The 19,311-nt window shown below is 52.7% G+C and overlaps 4 protein-coding genes across 4 annotated transcripts; 2 read left to right on the top strand and 2 right to left on the bottom strand.

Moving 5' to 3' along the window:
- Nucleotides 1-437: 437 nt before the first annotated feature.
- Nucleotides 438-4,144, top strand: CAOG_02153 (glutamine-fructose-6-phosphate transaminase 2). The gene is made up of 4 exons (XM_004348853.2): nt 438-553; nt 657-764; nt 1,968-3,658; nt 3,789-4,144. The coding sequence occupies exons 1-4, from the start codon at nt 547-549 to the stop codon at nt 4,035-4,037; spliced, it is 2,055 nt and encodes a 684-aa protein (XP_004348903.2). The 5' UTR covers nt 438-546; the 3' UTR covers nt 4,038-4,144.
- A 103-nt stretch (nt 4,145-4,247) lies between these two features.
- On the bottom strand, nt 4,248-9,200 carry CAOG_02152 (DNA-repair protein rad13; the record flags this gene model as incomplete). Its single annotated transcript, XM_004348852.2, has 8 exons — nt 4,248-4,853; nt 4,940-6,858; nt 7,058-7,672; nt 7,750-7,906; nt 8,010-8,081; nt 8,269-8,372; nt 8,480-8,570; nt 9,051-9,200. 8 exons carry the CDS (start codon nt 9,198-9,200, stop codon nt 4,248-4,250), a joined length of 3,714 nt encoding a protein of 1,237 aa, XP_004348902.2.
- A 3,905-nt stretch (nt 9,201-13,105) lies between these two features.
- Nucleotides 13,106-15,328, top strand: CAOG_02151 (flotillin-1). Its single transcript, XM_004348851.2, has 5 exons — nt 13,106-13,173; nt 13,409-13,484; nt 13,845-13,935; nt 14,029-15,072; nt 15,182-15,328. Exons 1-5 carry the CDS (start codon nt 13,128-13,130, stop codon nt 15,239-15,241), a joined length of 1,317 nt encoding a protein of 438 aa, XP_004348901.1. The 5' UTR covers nt 13,106-13,127; the 3' UTR covers nt 15,242-15,328.
- CAOG_02150 (hypothetical protein) lies at nt 15,267-19,273 on the bottom strand. The gene is made up of 7 exons (XM_004348850.2): nt 19,100-19,273; nt 18,773-18,902; nt 18,460-18,585; nt 18,142-18,358; nt 17,996-18,062; nt 16,421-17,899; nt 15,267-16,309 (listed from the first exon to the last, which is right to left on the bottom strand). The coding sequence occupies exons 1-7, from the start codon at nt 19,184-19,186 to the stop codon at nt 15,395-15,397; spliced, it is 3,021 nt and encodes a 1,006-aa protein (XP_004348900.2). The 5' UTR covers nt 19,187-19,273; the 3' UTR covers nt 15,267-15,394.
- Between the last annotated feature and the right edge of the window lie 38 nt (nt 19,274-19,311).

The raw sequence follows: 19,311 nt of genomic DNA, 5'->3' as shown, positions 1-19,311 counted from the left end.
TTCGATGAAAGTTGTCGGTGTCGACAGCAACGAGATTTGATTTTGCTCAAGTTGAAAGCGGGAGTGGATCGTCGTTTCCATCATTGCGATTTTTGTTGTTGTTGTTGTTTTTTTCTCTGCTCGCCATTGATTCAACCAGAGTCATCGTCCTGCCATGATTGCCACGTGCGTAGTCGTCGACGACCTTTTAGCCGTGCGTTGGCAGCGCAATGGCGAGCCACGTCAGTTGCGTTTATGGGTGGTCAGGTCAGGGAGGAGCTGCCACGTCTTCTTTTCCTCTTCCTTACGTCCAACGCCGCCTCGACACGCATCCAAATTTCCACCCCCATGGACAAATCGAGCAGCAGCACGTACCTTAAAATCGTCGTCAAACGTCGTAGTCGCTCTTTTTGCTTTTTGGCGCTCCTCCTCGTTTTCGCAGCGCTTCAAAAGGACTTCCTATTTCGCTTTCGGTTCAGTTCACTCTTTCTTGAAATTTGTGACTTTTTTTTTTTGTTTGTTTAGTTCCATTGTTCTCATTGTTCGTCTCGCTCAAGAAAACAAACCATGTGTGGTACGTTCATCATCATCATTATCATCATCCTCTTATTCGTGCACTTGCTGTTGATGAGCTATCGATCAAAAGTCCCCTCACTGTGTGTGCGTATGAATGACAGGCATTTTCGGCTATCTTCAAAACAACACGGTCAAGGATCGCCAGTTCATCCTTGAAACGCTCATCAACGGCCTCTCCCGCCTCGAGTACCGCGGCTACGACTCTGCCGGTGAGTGTTTGTCGTCTGAGCCCCCGAGGCAGCAAAGAGGAGGGTGGAGGAGTGGGCGGAGGAGGAAGCGTAGACGAGGCTTGTTTTCCTTCTCGTGCTCGCTGCCTCGTTTTGTGTGTGTGTGTGCCTCTCTCTCTCTCGCGCGCGCGCGCGTCACTTTCATCACCACGCTGTGCGTATGGGAATTGGAGTGGGAGTGCTGACGGCAGCCGAGTGAGCCCGTCCATCGGAAAGCTGAGCCCTATCATTTGCATTCAGCGCAAAAACCAAAAAAAAAAAAAAAAAAAAAAAAAAAAGATGGTTCTTTGCATTGGAGTTTTCGATTGGAGCACAGTTCTGCTGGGACGAGCGAGTGAGAGAGTGGAAGTCTTGCGGCTGATGCAACCAAATGAAGGCTCAGCTACGGGCCCAGCAGCAGCGCAGCGTCTGGAGTGTTGAGTCAGGCTGTTGAAGCCTCCAGATCACGGTGGTGGCTCGACACGAACTTTTCTTCTTTTTTTTTTTCTTTTTTTTTTTTTTTAAATCTTGTTCCTCTCTCTCTCTCCCTCTCTCGATGGCGTGTTGGCTACCGTTAGAGCTTTTGTTTTTAAAATCAAAACTCTGCTTGTGGTCACTGCTGAGCTTGGTCGCGCCAGCTCTGCCGAGTGAGTGTGTGAGGCTGCACGTGAACCTGCCTTCTAGCGTTGAATGACGCCCGTGCATGGAAACTGCTTCATCGAACCGTCTACTGCTTATCCTCCAGCACGGCATGACTCTTCTGCGCACGCGTTGCAAAGCAGTCGTTGCAGGATGTACCATGCGAGTGGACAAGCAAGCGCATGACGGCGAGAGCGAGAAAAGCGAGAAATGGGGGGGGGAGATGAGATCTTGGGCGTGAAAATGTTGTTTTGACAGGTCGCAACTTGTCAAACACTGTTTAAAACAACAACTCTGCTTTCCACCCTCCCCCACGCAGTGTGGGTGGCCCCTCATGATGCGATGCCTTGCCATCGCTCTTACATCCATCCATCTCTATCTCTCTCTCGTTCTCTCCTCGCTGAAAACGCTTCCCATCTCACTCCTCGGTTCCTGCCTTTTTTTTTTTTTTTTTTTTCTTCTTTTTTTTCTTTTTTTTTTTTCTTGTTGTTGTTGTTTGTTTGACACTTTGTCAACGCGTGGGTGCTTAATCTGTTTTTGGTAAAACTCTCAACTCCTTGTTACTAGGCGTCGCGTTCGATGACGACCAGGGCAAAATCACCATCGTCAAGGCGAAGGGCAAGGTCAAGGCCCTCGAGGAGATGATCTTCCAATCCGAACTGGACTTTGACAAGGACTTTGAAAACCACTTTGCCATCTCGCACACGCGCTGGGCGACGCACGGCGAGCCTTCCCCGCGCAACTCGCACCCGCACCGCTCCGACCCGACCTCCCAGTTTGTTGTTGTGCACAACGGCATCATCACCAACTACAAGGATTTGAAAATGTTCCTCGAATCGAAGGGCTTTGTCTTTGAGTCGGAGACGGACACGGAGGTGATTGTCAAGCTCGTCAAGTACGTGTACGACCAGGAGATTGCTGGCGGACACAAGCCCACCTTCTCGGACGTTGTCGAGGCGACCATGCGCCAGCTCGAGGGTGCCTTTGCCCTGCTCTTCAAGTCCATCCACTTCCCCAACCAGGCTGTCGCCTGCCGTCGCGGCTCGCCCCTGCTGATTGGCATCAAGACCCGCCACAAGTTCAACACTGACCAAATCCCCGTGCTGTACCCCAACGAGGTCAGCTCTGACAAGGAGTACGACTACCGCAAGATTTCCTTCTCGGCCCGTGCCCAGTCCTTTATGAACGTTGGCTCCGCCGAGGCCAGCCAAAACCCCCGCGTCGAGTACTTTTTCGCCTCGGACGCGTCTGCCATTGTCGAGCACACCAACCGCGTCATCTACCTCGAGGATGATGACATTGCCTCCGTCCAGGACGGCCAGCTCACCATCCACCGCGTCAAGAAGATTGACGGCGTCTCGGACAACCGCGCCATCAAGACGCTCGAGATGGAAATCCAGCAGATCATGAAGGGCTCGTTCTCGACCTTCATGCAGAAGGAAATCTTTGAGCAGCCCGAGTCGGTCGTCAACACGATGCGTGGCCGCGTCAACTTTGACAACTGCGAGGTCACGCTCGGTGGCATCAAGGCCCACATTCCCACCATCCGTCGCGCGCGCCGTCTCGTGTTCCTTGCGTGCGGCACCTCGTACCACTCTGCCGTCGCCGTGCGTGCCCTCATGGAGGAAATGTCTGAAATCCCCGTCCAGGTGGAGCTCGCCTCGGACTTTATCGACCGTGCCACCCCCGTCTTCCGCGACGACGTGTGCTTCTTTATCTCGCAGTCTGGCGAGACCGCCGACACGCTGATTACGCTTGCCTACTGCAAGGAGCGTGGCGCGCTCTGCGTCGGTGTCACCAACACTGTCGGCTCGGCCATCTCGCGCCAGACCCACTGCGGTGTTCACATTAACGCTGGCCCTGAGATTGGTGTTGCCAGCACCAAGGCCTACACGAGCCAGTATCTTTCGCTCGTCATGATTGCCCTCATGCTGTCCGAGGACCGCGTCTCGATGCAGGAGCGTCGCCGCACCATCATCCGCGACCTCAAGACCCTTCCCGAGAAGATCAAGAAGGTGCTCGAGCTCGACTCGAAGATTCTCGAGCTCTCCAAGGAGCTTGCGCCCAAGTCCAGCCTCTTGGTCATGGGCCGCGGCTACCAGCATGCCACCTGTCTCGAGGGTGCGCTCAAGATTAAGGAGTTGACCTACCTTCATTCCGAGGGCATTCTCGCCGGTGAGCTCAAGCACGGTCCCCTCGCCCTTGTGGACTATTCCCTTCCGATTATTTTTATTGCTACCCGCGACCAGCACTTTGTGGTGAGTTGCTTTAGTTTTGGTTTGTATTGGTTTGTTTTGCAGTAGGTGTGCGAGTGTGCGCGAGTCGAGGAAATCCCCCCCCCCAAACGCTTACCTTGCTCTTCCAATCATCTTTGTCTTCATTGGACAGAAATGCCAAAATGCTCTCGAGCAAGTCACGGCACGCCAAGGTCGCCCAATCATTATCGTTACCGAGGGCGACGCCGCCGCTGTCTCCAAGTACAGCAGCTCGGTTTTGGAGGTGCCCACCATCACGGACGCGCTCCAAGGCATCCTCACGGTCATCCCATTGCAGCTGCTCTCGTACCACATTGCCACCGAGAAGGGTTTGAATGTCGACATGCCGCGCAACCTCGCCAAGTCGGTCACTGTCGCTTGAGCATCTTCCGCTGAGAGGTTTACTATTGTTGTGTTTTCGTTTTGAATTTTCTTGAATTGTTTTTTTAAAACCGCAAACATTGTTGTATGTCAGTAAATACTTCTAGATTTTTATTTCTTTTTCTTTTCTTTTTTGTCAGGTATTGAGGCTAACGACGGCGCTTGGACCGCCGCGCAGCAAACTCTGTTTCAACCCTTTCGAGTATTGTGGCTAACGACGGCGCTTGGATCGCCGTGACGCTTGCGCAGACGTCGATTCGTCAAGGACGTCAGAATCAGGATCTGCATCGGCCGTCTCGCGGTTGGGAACGGTTTCGGAATCATCAGAATTGGCTTCCACAAATGCAGAAGCGGCAGCCTCGGCCGCCTTTCGTTTGCTTCGAGGAGCGGGCTGCTTGCGTCCAGTGCGATCGCTATCGGTAGCAGTATCTTTGGCGGCCTTTCGGGACTTGGTTGGTGCTGGCGCGGCCGCGGCAGGCATGCCTAACATGCCCAAGACGACATTCTGCAAGCGCTTGCTCTTGATGTTGCGACGGGTGCCCGAGGCTTGCAACGGAAAGTAGTCGTGGATGGAAAGCTGAACCGTCTGACGCTGATGGAGGCGTCGAATGGCAGGGACTAGAAACTCGTCACATTGGGCCTGCGACCATCCCAGTTTGCGGGAAGTAAACTCTCGGAGCACGCTCAGCTCTGGGACGCGCCAAGTGAATTTGTCGTTGGGATTCACCTCCACTGTTGGCATTCGGTAAGCGTCTCGCACTCGGACATCAGGGAAGTTGTCTGGCGGGCTGATGGGTGATTTGCGACACATTTTACCCTGCAAGTGAAAGGGTTGAGAAAAAACTTCACGGAAACACATCCCCTAGACCCCCTCGTCCCCTCGTCGTTCTGGAGCCTTCTTACCAACTTTCGACGAAGTGGCGAAACAGCGTCCAAGTCCAAATCAGAGGTCGCAAACTTGTACTGATGAAGAAACGTCGCAAACTCCTGGAGAGATGGAAAGTCGCCGAGAATTTCCATGGCGAGGACGGGACCAATGCGCTCCACACCAGAAGTGTAGTCGGAGCCGAGCAGCAGCGCAAGATCGATCAGCTTTTCTCTATCGAGCGCGAGGTAACTCTCGATTGCAGAACTCGCGTAAAACTCGGCGTACTTGTTCGGGTTGAAAAAGTTTCGATACACGCGACGCGCACCGAACAGAAACACGTCGCTGTCTTCTGTGATGGTTCCATCCGTGATGCCGGCAAGGTCGAGCGCCGCACACTGGGCTTCTGCTTCCATCGGCGCGGTTAGATATGGCATGCCAAACAAACGAAGCAGCTCTTGCGTATCGGCAATCATCTCGCTATCCACCGACGCAACATCGCGCTCATATCGATTGAGTTCCTGTCGAAGAGCCGCGGCCTCTGCATCCAACGCCGCCGAGGCGGCAGACAGTGCAGCAGTGCCAGATGATTGAAGGCCGCTCGACCGCTGGCCCGGACCAAAGAACAGACGAGGATCTGCGGGTGGAGCAACGGTCGATTCAGCAGACAAAGGGTTTGATGCCAATGGAGCCGAGGAGGCCGGCTTTGGGGCAAAAGCAGAGGCAAGGATTGGCAATCCTACAGGCTGGCTGGACTGCGTTGGGGCAGGTTTGCCTTGAGCAAGTGGCGGCGGGGTCAGAGTCTCGGTTGCATCAGTGGTAGCAATGGGTGCAGCAGCGGGAGTAGTAGCATCAGAAGCAACAAGAGTATCAGCAGAACCAGCAGTCGCTGAATTGGCAGAACGGCTCACGGGGATTTGTCCTTCGGCAGGCTCAGCGTTCACGTTGACAGATGAAGTCGACGCCTGGCGCGTCGGGGTAACCGTAGTGAAAAGCAATGGAGATGATGCTGCTGCTGCAGCAGCAGCAGTAGGAGCAGCAGCAGACAAGGAAGACGCTGAAGATGCGGCAACGGTGGCTGGTGCCGACACTGATGACGACTCGTCCTCTTCACTTTCACTGTCGTCTGAAACAACCATGTGAGTCGCCGAGCTTGGCGGAGGTGGCTTTGCTGACTCGGAAGATTGCGAGAAGGCCACAGATCGAAACGGCTTGGCCAAGGGCACAAATTGCGGCAGCATCGTTTGCTCGTCGCTCTCATCAAACTGCTCCATGTGCGCTTCGCCCGCGACAGATGAAGACGGTTGGTCGTCAGTGACGGGGACAAACATATCGGCAGAGAAGAGGTCATCGTCTCCTTCACAGGCTCCTCTGATATCATCATGGGAAAATGTCAAGCCGGCAGCCAACGCTGCTCTCGCAGCGGCTTTGTTGGCAGTGGCAGCCTCCTCCAGCGAAAGGGCTTTGGCGTACTCTAGCTCCGCATCCTCTTGGGCATCTCCGCGACGTGCCGGAAGACCCGCATGAGCCTGTTCAATTTGAAGAACGGCAATGTCGTTGTCGTCATCGTCATGCATAGCAGCAGAAACAGCCCTGTCCAAATCATCCAAGTCACTGTCGCTGTCGCTGTCGCTGTAGAGTCCGCCGAAATCGTCACCCGATCCATCCTCTTCGAGCGGCTCAAATTCGTCATCAAACATGGCCCCAGCCGAAATCTCGGCATCGAGCGCAGGAGGCTCTTTGGTTAAAGTGCTGCGAAAATCCGTTGAAAACGAGAGCGGTGGTGCTGGAGTGGTTGGGACGCGAGCCAAAGTCGAAGGGGCCTGCACGCGAGCTTGTTGTGCCTTGGACGATCTGGCACGCTTGGCAATCAGCTCATTCACAACAGCCAAGATGCTGTCCTCTTGGGTGATGTGCTCGTTGTTGTCTTCCTGCTTGTTGTTGAGGGCGACAGTCCCTGCAGGCCCCGATTGAACCGAATCAACCGAACGAGCTGACGCGCAGTACACCCAAACCAAAAGTCAGCAAAATCACGTCCAAACTTCAGCAAATCATACCCAAAAGAGAAAGTTGCGCAGCACATCATCAAAGCGTCCCCGACACGCCGCTCCCTCGTCATAACGCATCAAAACCTAAAAATGAGTGAATCCCCTTACTGCGCAAGAGAATCTCAGTGTCTGCTTCGCCAGCAACGCGCCGAAGCTCGATACCAGAATCAAACGAGCTGCTGGTCATCATTGCCTTCTCGAGAGTGTCGAGCCGCTGGGAAATGGTGTTTTTGCGAAGAAGATTTTGCACCTGGAAATCGGAAAAGGAGCCGCCCGTTGTGGCCTTCGCTTGTAGCCGATCAAACCGAGCCCAGGCTGTGCGTCGACGGTACTCTTTGACTTCGGTGAGGATTTCATGCTGCACTTCCGGTGGCAGAGCGAGGAATTCAGGCGAGGATGTGTCGACGCGTGAGAGCTGCTTCCAGTACCGCAATCGGTGGGCATCGAATCGAATCAGGGCACTAGGTTGAGTGTCCAACTGCGACACGAGTTGCTTTTCGTGCCGAGCATCATCATCCTGGCCGTTTTCGTCATCCTCTTCCTCGTATTCGTCTGCGCCACGAGCGTTGGCAGGCATGCTCTGTTGGGAGGGAGTGGCGGCCGTCGATTCGGACCGAGAATAGGAAGCAAATACATCATCCGCATCATCACGGGAGGTTTTTTGTTTGAGAGCAGCATAGGCTCGCTCGGTAGCGCGCTGTGCATCGGTGCCGGTGGCCGCCACTGAGGATTTGGGACGAGCGATCGGTGGTGCGCGGTTGCGATCCGGATTGGAAGACGATGCCGATGCTCCACTTGACTGCGGAGCTCCACTTGACGATCCTGCTGCTGCTGACGACGATGGCAGCAGCAGCAGCAGCAGCCAGCATTTGCCGTTTCAGCGCGTTGCTCGTTGCTCAGCAGCCTTTCGGCCGTCTTCTTGAGCGAGTCTTGGGCAAGGTCTTTTTGGTGGCGTCTACAATTGTCAATGATGAAGCACGCAACACACGATCGTCAAACAAGAGCAAGATCAGTGCGAATGCAACCAACGAGCAAAAGCGGCGACAACAACGGGACGGACCAGCGTGCGGCGTTTGAGTGCGGGAACGCCGCCATCGTACACGAACAACGGCTTGATGCCATAGTACAGGAGCTATGATGGGTGCGCCACAATCCCGAAACGGCGAATCCAAGCAGAGTGGAGGGCACAAGGACCGGCGGTCATCAAAATTTGGCGGGAAAGAGACGTAGCGCAATCGTGGTCCAGCAGCAGGAGAATGAGCCGACCAAGCGAGCAAGCGACGCCTACAAATCACAAACACAACCACATTCATTCTGACCTTGCAGAGGCGGCGGAAGAGGCCGATGAGGTGCGCGTTGCGGATGACGTTCCCCTCAGCGTCGCGCATGGCCTTCATGTGCTGGTTGAGCCAGATGCTCACGTCTAAAAGCATGCCAGACATAGCAAGCAAGCACACGCGCAAGTACCAAATGTCAATAAAGAAGCGTGGATGATGCGCGGGTGGTGGCGAGAGAGGCTGTTGCGTGTACCAATCGCAAGCACATGCGAGGCGAGCGTGTCGAGATTGACCGATTGGCCCGCGGCATCGAGAATCGTCCAGAGTCCCTTCACACCCATCGACTAGAGGAGAAGCAATGGCACACAATGAAAGACTGCACAAACAATAAACGAGCTAAGTCGAATCACAGAGGAATCATAGCTCATGTGCAACAATTTGCTCGAATGAATTCAGCAGTCAAAACACTTTTCGTACAATTGCTTTAGCTGTGCGCTTGGCTGTATGGCGATCTACCGTCCTCCACAGTGCTCAACGGTGGTTCTCGACTATAGCTAGACAAGGCATTGAGCAACTTAGCTGCGGTAGACTCTGGTATGGTTTATCATGCGGCTCGTTGCGAGTTTGTAAGGTTGTGGACAAATGCGGAAATCGTGCGACAACAATCCACTGTATTCACAACATTCGAAAGCAGCACAAAGGAACTGGCGACAAGACAACAACAACAAGCTGCAGCTGCAGCAGCAAGAAGGAGCAAGAAGAAAGAAAGAGCATGTCGGCGATGGATGGCCCTGCTACTTTGGTTTGATCGCAAGTGTGGACACCGGCGCGGGTAGAGTTGCTGCACCATAAACCATGCCAGGTTGATCCGTAACGGTGAGGACATGTTGTCCCTTGTACAAGACGGCCATGTTCTTCCCGTTGGCGACAACAATTGTCTTGGGTTCGGGTTCTGACGATGCTGCGCCACCCATGGTGAAAATGCTGCAAAGAATATAACAAACAACGACTGACGTTGAGCTCAATCGAGAAGCGCAATTTGAATGGAAAAGGCACTGTCAACAGCTAAAGCATACAGCTAACTATCTTCAAGCGAATGAAGCTGTCCACTTTTCCCCTCCAGCTGAACAAGCTCCCCTCCAGCTAGAGAGTACAGCTTACCTTGAACAGATTAAACCCAACGCACCTCGTCATCCGTGACACCGAATGGAAGGGACGAGTCCTTGACGGTCTTTCAGCGGATAAGCGCCCCTTGTTGGCAAATGCTGTTGTTGTGGGTGTGGCAACTGTGCATTTCGCCAGTACGGTCGACCATCTATTCTCTGATTCACAGGGTACTTTCTGATTCACAGGATTCGTGCTCGAGTTGAACAGTGCTAGGAATCGAGCAAGCGGTGAGATTCCTTGCTCGTTTCATCGTTTGGAAATTAGGGGCGCATCTTTAGAAGAAACGTGTATATTTAAAATGACACTCAGCAAGTGAAACACTGGCAACATGTGATTCACTCCCATCGCGTCGCTGAGCTCTGCAATTGTTTTCCCCTGCCCTGCAACCCCCTCCCGAGAGAGTAGACCATGTGTCCATGCCACTCGGTGCATCAGACCACACGCTGCTGTCTCGCCGGCGCCTGTACGGCCGCGAGAAGGTGTGACGGTCAACGCAACCTCGTCGCAGCAGATCAGTGTCAGCGGGCTGCCACACCACATCAAATAATTCTTTAGATCGGAGATCGGGACAATGGCTGGTAGGGGCAGGAGGAGCCGGAAGCTGAGAGAGTGCATAAAACAGTTCAGCACTCGGTTTGGACATGCAAGAGTTGTTTTTGGTTTTTTGTTTTGTTTTTTTGTTTGTTTGGTTTTTTTTTTTTAACCAAGCGTGCTGGGGCTACTCGCCCTCTACTGCGGCCCGATTATTGTTGGACAAGATGAACCCGCAACAGAATGTAGCAGTGGCACAGATTGAGGGCTGGGAAAAGCTTGGCTGAGAAATCACATCGCGACACAAACTGCTCCTTTTCTCGCTCCGCCCCGCCGCCCAACGCACTTCCGCTGCGCCCCCGAGCCTCGAGCACACTGATGGCATGGTGTAAACCACACAATCAGAGCACCAGCGACGGAAAGCGACGTAGGACACGGTGGTGGATATGAACGACATATTTTGGGGGGTTCACTCTACCTTTTTAAAAAAACAGCCTCGTATATTTAAAATGACACTCAGCAAGTGAAACACTGGCAACATGTGAGGATTGGTGGAAGCACTCTTGGCTGATCGATCGCCTAGCGACGAGTGGCAGGAAAATACCATGCGCGTGTTTTGCCGACATTACGACGAATACGGCGGCGGTGGCGCGGGATTGTTTTGGTAGCCATTCGGAAGCACTAACACAGGAACCCCATTGTTGTAGACATGCAAGTCGCTTCCAACTTGGTGAACAGTTGTGCTGGGCACGGGTGGTTTGCTTGTGAAAATCCTTGTGAAAATCCTTGTGCAAAAGCCCTTGAGAGCCAAGCCGGCTGTGATCGGCAAAAAGATCAGCCATTGAAGTTTGGCCAGTATAACACCCATTCACGAGTGTTTGTGATTGCAAAATGACTGCGCTTACCGAAAACTGCAATAGAATTTTTCAGGAAGCAGACCAACAGCTAAAGCTACAGCTAAAGTTACGGCGAAAGTTACAGCTAAAGTTACGGCGAAAGTTACAGATAAAGTTACAGCTAAAATTACAGCTAAAGTTACAGCTAAAGCTACAGCTCCAGCTTCAGATACAGGGTAAGATACCGCTTCAGGCTCATCTCACGACTGCAGCGTCAAGTACAGCAAACGAGAATCAGCGCAGATTGTCCTCTCTGTCACAGAATGGATATCTCCACAGCTCCTCTCATACATGTATCGACAGAGCATCAAGTAGAGCAGCCCCAGTCTGTTTCCGACCTGGTCTCTAGCAGTACGCCATTGACCATCACCTCGATCTAATCTTAAACTACTGTGTGACGTCGTCTTTAGCTGTGCAAGAAGAGTATTTAACGCCAACAGCAAAATATTCATGAGAGATCACTCTTCTTTTATTCAGTTTACTACTTTATTTGCCATGGGTGGTGGGGGATCCAAAGAGGGGGAACTCAAGGTTGTCACTCAGGGAGCTATCACCACAACCTATCGCAACGGATACCCTGTACTTGTCGTGGCGAATCATCCCGAACCACCACCCCCGTATGCGATTGTCGCTATTAGCACAACTTCAAGGGGCGGTGGCAAATGATGCCCAAGTCCGAGCGCTAGGAAGCCCAGAAGTTTTTTTCGTGTCAAATCTGTGCTTGTGCGGAGTACCGCCGAGTAGTTGCACCATCATTGTCTGTCTATTGAAAAAGGAATGTTGCTTTGATGTGCTTGTGAATAATACAACGTTGTTCTCGACTTAAGGTACAACCCAAGAGTACAGTGTTACAGCTACAGCTTAAGATACAGCTTACGTTGCTCTACAGCCACTGCCTCAGTTACAGCTTACGGCATAGCTCATCTCTACTGCTTCAAGCGCACATCAAGTCTACTGTACAGCTTCACGTTACAGCAGACGAGAATCACAAAACACCCCTCCCTGTCTCGGGCCTCTTTGGTCGTTGCGTTGCGCATGTACCTGCATCCGACAGACCCTCGAAATAAGGCAGTGGTGAAACGCCATGAAAGATCAGCTCGCTGCAATCTTCAACTACAGTGTGAGTTTTGTCTTTGGCTGTAGTTTCGGACGCAGCGTATGGAACGCAAACAGCAAAATCTCGGAAAAATTGAAGTCGCCCCAAAAAAGGATACCACCGCACTCTTCTTTGATTCGTTTTACTAACTGTGTTTGCCATGGGTGGTAGCGCATCCAAACAGCCGGGAATTTCTTCTTTCCCTCTACCTGCGGATCGCTGTGCGGTAAACCTGCGCAACGGAAGCGTTGTGGTGACGGCGCAACCTGCTCCTTATGAAGCTCCGCCTCCCGTCCCAGCGCCGCCTCCCGTCGTAGCGCCGGCCCAGTGGGCTCTTATCTCTATTAACGTAACATTCAATCAAGGCCCGTCCAACCCGAGCGCATGATTTCCAAGAATTTTGTGGTGACAATCTTTGACCGTGCTGGACATCCCGCCAAGTTGTTGCACCATCGTTGCCTGTCCAGTGTTATTGGGCTGTGCTTGTGAATAAATACAACTTTTTGTTCTCATCTTAAGGCATGACTCAGAACTACAGCTTGAGGCACAGCTCATAACTTCTGCAGTGCAGATCAAGAGCTATTTTCCGCAAACAGCAAAACCCCCAAAAACGTTGACCGCACTCTTCTTTTATTCACTTCACAACCTGTGCTTACCATGGATCGTGGGCCGGCAATCCTCTCTCTCCCTCTCGTTCCAGGAAACTATGATCTGGCCGTGCGCGACGGCAGCATTGTGGTCACGCCGAAACCAGCTCCCGTCGTAGTGCCGCCTCCCGTCGTAGTGCCGCCTCCCGCCGTAGCGCCGCCTCCTGTCGTCGTCGCGCCGGTCCTGCGGGCTTTGATTAATATAGAATTGACATTCAACCGAGGCTTGTTCAACTGGAGCTGAAGCGAATGATTTCCAAGTCCGAGCGCTCGGAACTCTTTTGTGCAGAGTTGCTGCACCATCATTGTCTGTATCGTGAAAAGGGATGTTGTTTTGCTGTGCTTGTGAATACAATTTTTGTTGTTTTGATCTGGATGTTGCAATCACGCTCAAGACAAAAGCGAGGCCAAACTTGGGTTTCAAGCACCCAGCAGTATTTCCTTGTTTTTGCCTGTTCTCTCAGCAGAGCTATGTCCTTGTAATTTTGGTTTGATGTGTGTGTATATTTCTGCACTACATACAGTATTTCTGAGATTTCACAGTCGTCTTCTCTCAGTGCTGCAATGCCATTTGCGATCGGCGGTCCTGACGAAGCGGTCGTCGCTTACGGTACCTCGCTCGCTCTCCTTCTGGCTCTTTTTTTTCCTTCTTTCTATGCGCGTTTTGGTGCTGTCGCCCGCTCTCTCGGTCGCTTGGTCACCCTGCGGCTGCCTTCGTTTTTTTCAATGCTTTTCTATTGAACGCTTTTCCATGATTTTTTTTTTTTGAAAATCCGTTGTGCATTTTCAACTCACCATCCGCTTGCTCTGCGTTGCTTGGCTGCGTACCCTCTGTCGCTGTGCAGGCATGGGCATCTCGGAGCCACAAATCATTGTCGGAGGTCGCTTGTTCTACTGGTCATGCGTCCAAGAAGTCAAACGGTAACATTGAACGACAACACAAAAAAAAAAAAAAAAAAGTTCAATACCAACAAATGCGATGCTGCCCTGCTTCTATTCCTCCCGACTGGTCACTGCTTTTCAGCCACATCAGAGGGCGACCTCAAAAGGGGAAAGATGGCTTGTGGGTCGTGGGGGGGGGAGCGACGGGCGCCTGCTCTGGTCGTGAAACGGCCCATCGAATGATCCATCACAATGCAAAAACAATGCATTTGTTTGTGACGTTGCTTTTTTTTTTTCTTTTTTTTTTCTTTTTTGTTTTGATTTTGATTTTGATTTTGATTTTGGTTGTGGTTTGCCATGCAATTTCCACTCACTTTCAACAACTTCTCACTCACACAGAATCCGTTTAAATGTCATGACAATTTCAATCGACTCTCAAAAAGTGTATACTCAAGAGGGCGTCCCCGTCTCACTCATCGGAACGGCACAGGTACTCTTTTTCCGCTCCTCGATCGATCGAGTAACTCTTTGGTGTGTTTATTTCTCACTTGTTGGTATGTGTGTGTGTCTCTTCTCTGCTCAGGTCAAAGTTGAATCAGCAAACCGAGACATGCTACGACTGGCTGTCCAACACTTTTTGGGCATGACGCAGGAGCAAATTGCACAGGTTGCCCGCGCGACGCTGGAAGGCCATCAGCGCGCCATTCTCTGCACAATGACGGTCGAAGAGATCTACCGTGATCGCAAAAAGTTTGATAAGGCTGTCTTCCATCACGCGGCAACAGACTTTGCCAATATGGGCCTCGCCATCATGTCTTACACCATCAAGACGTGGAGCGACGATGTTGGCTACCAACAAGCGCTTGGCAGCGCCGCAACAGCGCAGGCACAATGCCAAGCAGCGATCGGCGAAGCCAACGCTCACTCGGATGGCGCCATCAAGTCCATTCAAGCCGACCTCACCAAGTTGCAAGCCAAGTACACAAACGATTCTAGCGTCGCTCGGGCCGCGCGTGACTTTGAGGTGAAGCAACTCCACTACCAAGTCGAGGTGAACCAACGCCAAGCGCAGTCCGACCTCGCGTTCCAGCTGCAGTCCATCAAGTCCTCCCAGGCCGTTCGTGAGGAACAGCTGCACATTGAGGTCCTCACACGTGAGCGCCAGATTCAGCTGGCCAAAGAAGAGTCCCTGCGCAAGGAGAAGGAGCTTGACGCACGAGTTAAGAAGCCCTCCCTCGCCGAAAAGTACCAAATTGAGACGGCAGCAGAGGCGCAGAGCAAAAAGGCGCTGCTCGAAGCCGAAGCCGAGGCTGAGGCCATTCGTGCTCGCGGCGAAGCCGAAGCCTTTGCCATCCGGGAGAAGGCTCGCGCCGAAGCGGAGGAAATGACCAAGAAGGCCGAGGCCTGGAAAGACTACAAAGAGGCTGCGCTGGTGGATATGGTCCTGCAGATGCTGCCAAAGGTTGCTTCTGAGCTCTCTGCTCCTCTTGCTCGAGCGAATGGTGGTATGACCATCGTCTCAAACAACGGACCAGCCGGTCCAGGGCTTGTGACTGCGGAGGTGCTTTCAATGATTGGCAAGCTGCCCGAAATGGTTGAAACGATTACCGGCGTGAATGTTTCACAGGTAGGGCTCTTCTTACTTTGCTTCTTTGCACAGAACATTTGTGTACTCCCTCGTACTTTTGTTTTGTGGAATTGTGTCACTCACCCTCCAATCCCATTTCTGTTGACAGACTATCGCTGAAACCCTCAAGAACAGTATCGTTTCGGGCGAGTCTGATTCGCGACCATGAACTCTTCCTTTTCCACTTTGTTGGAGCTGTGTTTCGTTTCCGAATTTAGCATTGAAAATCAACAATAAATAAGTCAAAACAAACCAATGATGACTGTTCGGGTGTCTATTGTTTCATTCATTCACCAACCCCCAAGCACCGAATCAACCGACATCAAGTCGGACGAGGGCGCCACTCCAGCGCTTGAAGCACCAGCACGATGGCAACGACGAGACATGAGGCAACAAAGCTCGCAATCTGCCACGAGCTAGACATCATTGACTGCTTGGATGCTAATGCCGAGTCCTGGAAAATTTGTTCGATTTGCTCTTGCAGCTCTTGCGACTTGTTGTGAATCGCGCGAATGTTGGTCTCGTGCTCGTCGGCCAGTCGCTGCTCAAGAACAGTTGCATCAGCTTCCCGTTGCCTCTGGCTAGCTTGAAGCTCCGTGCACAGGGTCTCGGCGCTTTTCAGCTTGGCTTGTGTGGCGACAAGCTCTGCGCTAACATTGTCGGCATGCTGTTGAAGCTTTGCAACATGGGTACGTTCGCGAGGTTCTGCCTCGCTCGCTGCATTCGACTCCCGCATTGCCTTGTCCTTGAACTCTTTCAGCTGCTTTTGCACGTCGGCAAGCGATTGAGCGTGCTGTGTGGCGGCCTCTTTGAGTTTGTGCTGTAATTCAGCGGTAATCTTTGCGTTCGCAGCTTTCTCCTCGGCAGCAGCAATTGCGGCACCGGCCTCGACTTCCTTCAGTTTTCGCTGCGTTTCGGCCAACTGGATAGCGGCAGTTGACGCATCCGCTAGCTTTTTCTCGGTTTCTTTGAGTTTTCGCTGCGATTCGGCCAATTCATCAGCAGTGGTTGATGCACCCGCTAGCTTGCTCTCGGCTTCCTTCAGCTTGCGCTGCGATTCGGCCAATTCATCAGCAGTGGTTGATGCATCCGCGATCTTGCTCTCGGCTTCCTTCAGCTTGCGCTGGGTTTCGGCCAGCTCATCGGCAGTGGTGGATGCATCCGCGATCTTGCTCTCGGCTTCGTTGAGCTTGCGCTGTGTTTCTGCCAATTCTGCAGCCGCCTTATCCTCGGCTTCCTTCAGCTTGCGCTGGGTTTCGGCCAACTCATCAGCAACGGTGGATGCATCCGCGATCTTGCTCTCGGCTTCGTTGAGCTTGCGCTGGGTTTCGGCCAGCTCATCAGCAACGGTGGACGCATCCGCGATCTTGCTCTCGGCTTCCTTCAGCTTGCGCTGCGATTCGGCCAACTCATCGGCAACGGTGGACGCATCCGCGATCTTGCTCTCGGCTTCCTTCAGCTTGCGCTGCGATTCGGCCAATTCATCAGCAGTGGTTGATGCATCTGACAGCCTGCTCTCGGCTTCGTTGAGCTTGCGCTGTGTTTCTGCCAATTCTGCTGCCGCCTTATCCTCGGCTTCCTTCAGCTTGCGCTGGGTTTCGGCCAACTCATCAGCAACGGTGGTTGCATCCGCGATCTTGCTCTCGGCTTCGTTGAGCTTGCGCTGTGTTTCTGCCAATTCTGCAGCCGCCTTATCCTCGGCTTCCTTGAGCCTTCGCTGCGATTCGGCCAACTCATCGGCAACGGTGGACGCATCCGCGATCTTGCTCTCGGCTTCCTTGAGCTTGCGCTGGGTTTCGGCCAACTCATCGGCAGTGGTTGACGCATCCGCTAGCTTGCTCTCGGCTTCTTTGAGTCGGCACTGAGACTCGGCCAGCTTTGTCGCGGCACCAGCAGCCTTATCCTCAGCCTCCATTCGCTTGTTCTGCGCATCGACTAATTCTGATTCCGTCTTGACTTGCTGTTCGCCGAGCTGCTTCAAGCGGTTTTCCGCCAGCTCCGCTTTCGAGTGAGTGTTGGCAAGTTTGCGGCTTAATTCTTCGATCTGGTGGGTGGCATCTTCGGCTCGACTCTTCTCTTGTGCACTGGCCGTTTCAAGCTGATGAATACTGGCCACCTGCTCGGCAAGCTGCTTTTCTGCTTGCTCAAGCCGATCCTTTAATATCGCGCTTGCCGTCTTCAAAGTGGTGTTTTGCTCGAAAAGGTCTCGCAAATCTTTCAATCGAGCAGCCTCCACGTTGTCGGGAACGGGAGCAGGAAGCGACTTTGCCTCGTTGATTGGGCTTCGTACGCCGTACGAGTCCTTGGGATGCGAAATGGGATTGTTGGACGGAGTTGGACTCGTCGACCGGCTTCGGGACTGCGAGGTCGCAGGAACCGGCGAAAGAAGTCCAGCAGGGTGAGTCGGTGCTGCGGCTGGCGGATCGTTCCGAGCAACAGGTTTGGGCCGACTTGGCAGGCTTTGCCCAGGGATGTGCTTGGGGTCTTCCGCACGAGAGCGGAATGGAACAAACATGGAGACGTATGTCATGATTGACTTTTCGACCTCAGAGCGCTGCTCGGCACTTCCAGCGTGGTGGTTGCGTTTGGCAGGGGAGAGTGTTTTCCAATCAGCGCCATGACCCCCGGAGCCCTGGGTGTCTGAGCCGTGGTCTGAGCCGTGGTCTGAGCCGTGGTCTGAGCCGTGGTCTGAGCCGTGATCTGAGCCGTGCGGCATGACGCTTGTCAAATCGTGGGCATCCAAAATGGCTGGAATTTCCAGTTGATCCTGCGCAGCTTGAAAGGCCAGCTTCATGCGATCGATTGAATTCGACGCTTTGTTTATTTCCTGTCTCGGCAAAACGTAGCAAAACGTAGCAAAACGGACCGATGAGAGCCATACCCAAGTGTGTGTCAACGGGGTTCACGAGCCAAAAACACTCACCGAGTCCGAAATACCCTTGGAAGAGACGCTGTTCACAAGCTTGATGAACAAGGTACCGTCTGCAAAACTACAGTGGATTTGAGTTGGAGGCGCGAGAAAGATGCGTGGCACGCCAGATCAACCCCAACATCCAATTTCGCCCGTACCTTTCAAAGCTCTTCACGTCCTGCTCCGTCACGGAACCGAGCCAACCAAGCAAGGCATGTTTCAGCTCGCTTACTGTGGGCCGTGATCCCTTTGTGCCGTGGGAATCGTGACCCGAGTCAGGCAGCAGCATGCGGCCAACATTGCTGGTGACTTCAAAGTATAACATGAGCTGAAAGATCAGCGCGAGGTTGTTCTTTTCATCCTTGTCGGCGAGGCCTGTAGCAGAGAAATCGTTCGTGGTGAGATGGCGTGCGCAACTGATGGAAGATTGAGAGCAGTTTGCCCCTCAAAAACGAAAAAACAAAAAAACCACTTGCCGTTGCTGTTCAGCCCAGACGTATCGATAAAATCATCCAGCAGCTGGAAGGCCAGTTGAGCGTTCTCGGTCATGTGAATTCGTTGCTGGGGATTTCGATGCCACTTGCGGTTGACCTTGCGATTCGCTGAAGGACGAGATTTCGGATGGTTGGTGAGCTCACATCGAAACAAAAACCGTACAAAAAGCATAGTGCCCTGTTATTCTTTACCTGTACCATACAATATCAAACCCCCACCAAATGCGCGCAATGAGTCATTCACAGTGTAAAATTCTTTTTTTTCTTTTTTTGTTGAAAAAACCGACAAACTCACCGAGGCGCTGGACGAGGACGACAATGACGGTGCCGTCCATGAGATCGGTTGTGAGGTTTTCCACTGGCTTGACCTCTGTCGCGGCTGGCAGCGGGGTGGCGAGATGCAAGTTGATCCAACGCACCGAAGTCTGCATGAATATCGGAGGGAACGAGAGTGGAAGTGGGTTTGGCCATTGAATGAACGAATAGTGTCGGATTGAAATTGTTCAAAACGATGCGCAATGCAATCTCAGAGAGTGAATACGACAAACAGGCGTCCTCGCAACCCCCCCCCTCCCCGACAACTCGGCGGCGGCAATCAGCAAATGATGAGGGGACTGCGTACGCGGAGTTGGATGGCTTTGGTGAGGTCGCGGCTCGCATGACGCACAGCCTCAAACTCGGGCTGTTGTTCGCCAGCGATGGAGCTCATTCCTCAGATCTGTGACTGCAACCCAAGCGAACAGCAGTGAAGAAGAAGAAGAAGAGGAAGTGAAGCTCAACGAGAATGTAAAATAAAATAAAAATAAAGACTGAGAAACACCAATGCAAAAGATA

The sequence above is a fragment of the Capsaspora owczarzaki genome (assembly GCF_000151315.2).
Source record: "Capsaspora owczarzaki ATCC 30864 unplaced genomic scaffold supercont2.3, whole genome shotgun sequence".
NCBI classification, from domain to species: Eukaryota; class Filasterea; order Ministeriida; family Capsasporidae; genus Capsaspora; species Capsaspora owczarzaki.
The sequence above is the reverse complement of the archived record's forward strand: the minus strand, read 5'-3'. Positions and strand labels throughout refer to the sequence as shown.

Bases quoted from the DNA above. Each gene is read 5' to 3' on its own strand.
- CAOG_02153 (XM_004348853.2), top strand. The intron at 765-1,967 runs GTGAGTGTTTGT...CCTTGTTACTAG, and splicing joins CCGCGGCTACGACTCTGCCG to GCGTCGCGTTCGATGACGAC. The intron at 3,659-3,788 runs GTGAGTTGCTTT...TTCATTGGACAG, and splicing joins CCCGCGACCAGCACTTTGTG to AAATGCCAAAATGCTCTCGA.
- CAOG_02151 (XM_004348851.2), top strand. From the start codon at position 13,128: ATGCCATTTGCGATCGGCGGTCCTGACGAAGCGGTCGTCGCTTACG. The intron at 13,174-13,408 runs GTACCTCGCTCG...GTCGCTGTGCAG, and splicing joins CGAAGCGGTCGTCGCTTACG to GCATGGGCATCTCGGAGCCA. The intron at 13,936-14,028 runs GTACTCTTTTTC...TTCTCTGCTCAG, and splicing joins CACTCATCGGAACGGCACAG to GTCAAAGTTGAATCAGCAAA.
- CAOG_02150 (XM_004348850.2), bottom strand. From the start codon at position 19,186: ATGAGCTCCATCGCTGGCGAACAACAGCCCGAGTTTGAGGCTGTGCGT. The intron at 18,903-19,099 runs GTACGCAGTCCC...ATATTCATGCAG, and splicing joins CCAAAGCCATCCAACTCCGC to ACTTCGGTGCGTTGGATCAA. The intron at 18,359-18,459 runs GCAAGTGGTTTT...TCTCTGCTACAG, and splicing joins GTCTGGGCTGAACAGCAACG to GCCTCGCCGACAAGGATGAA.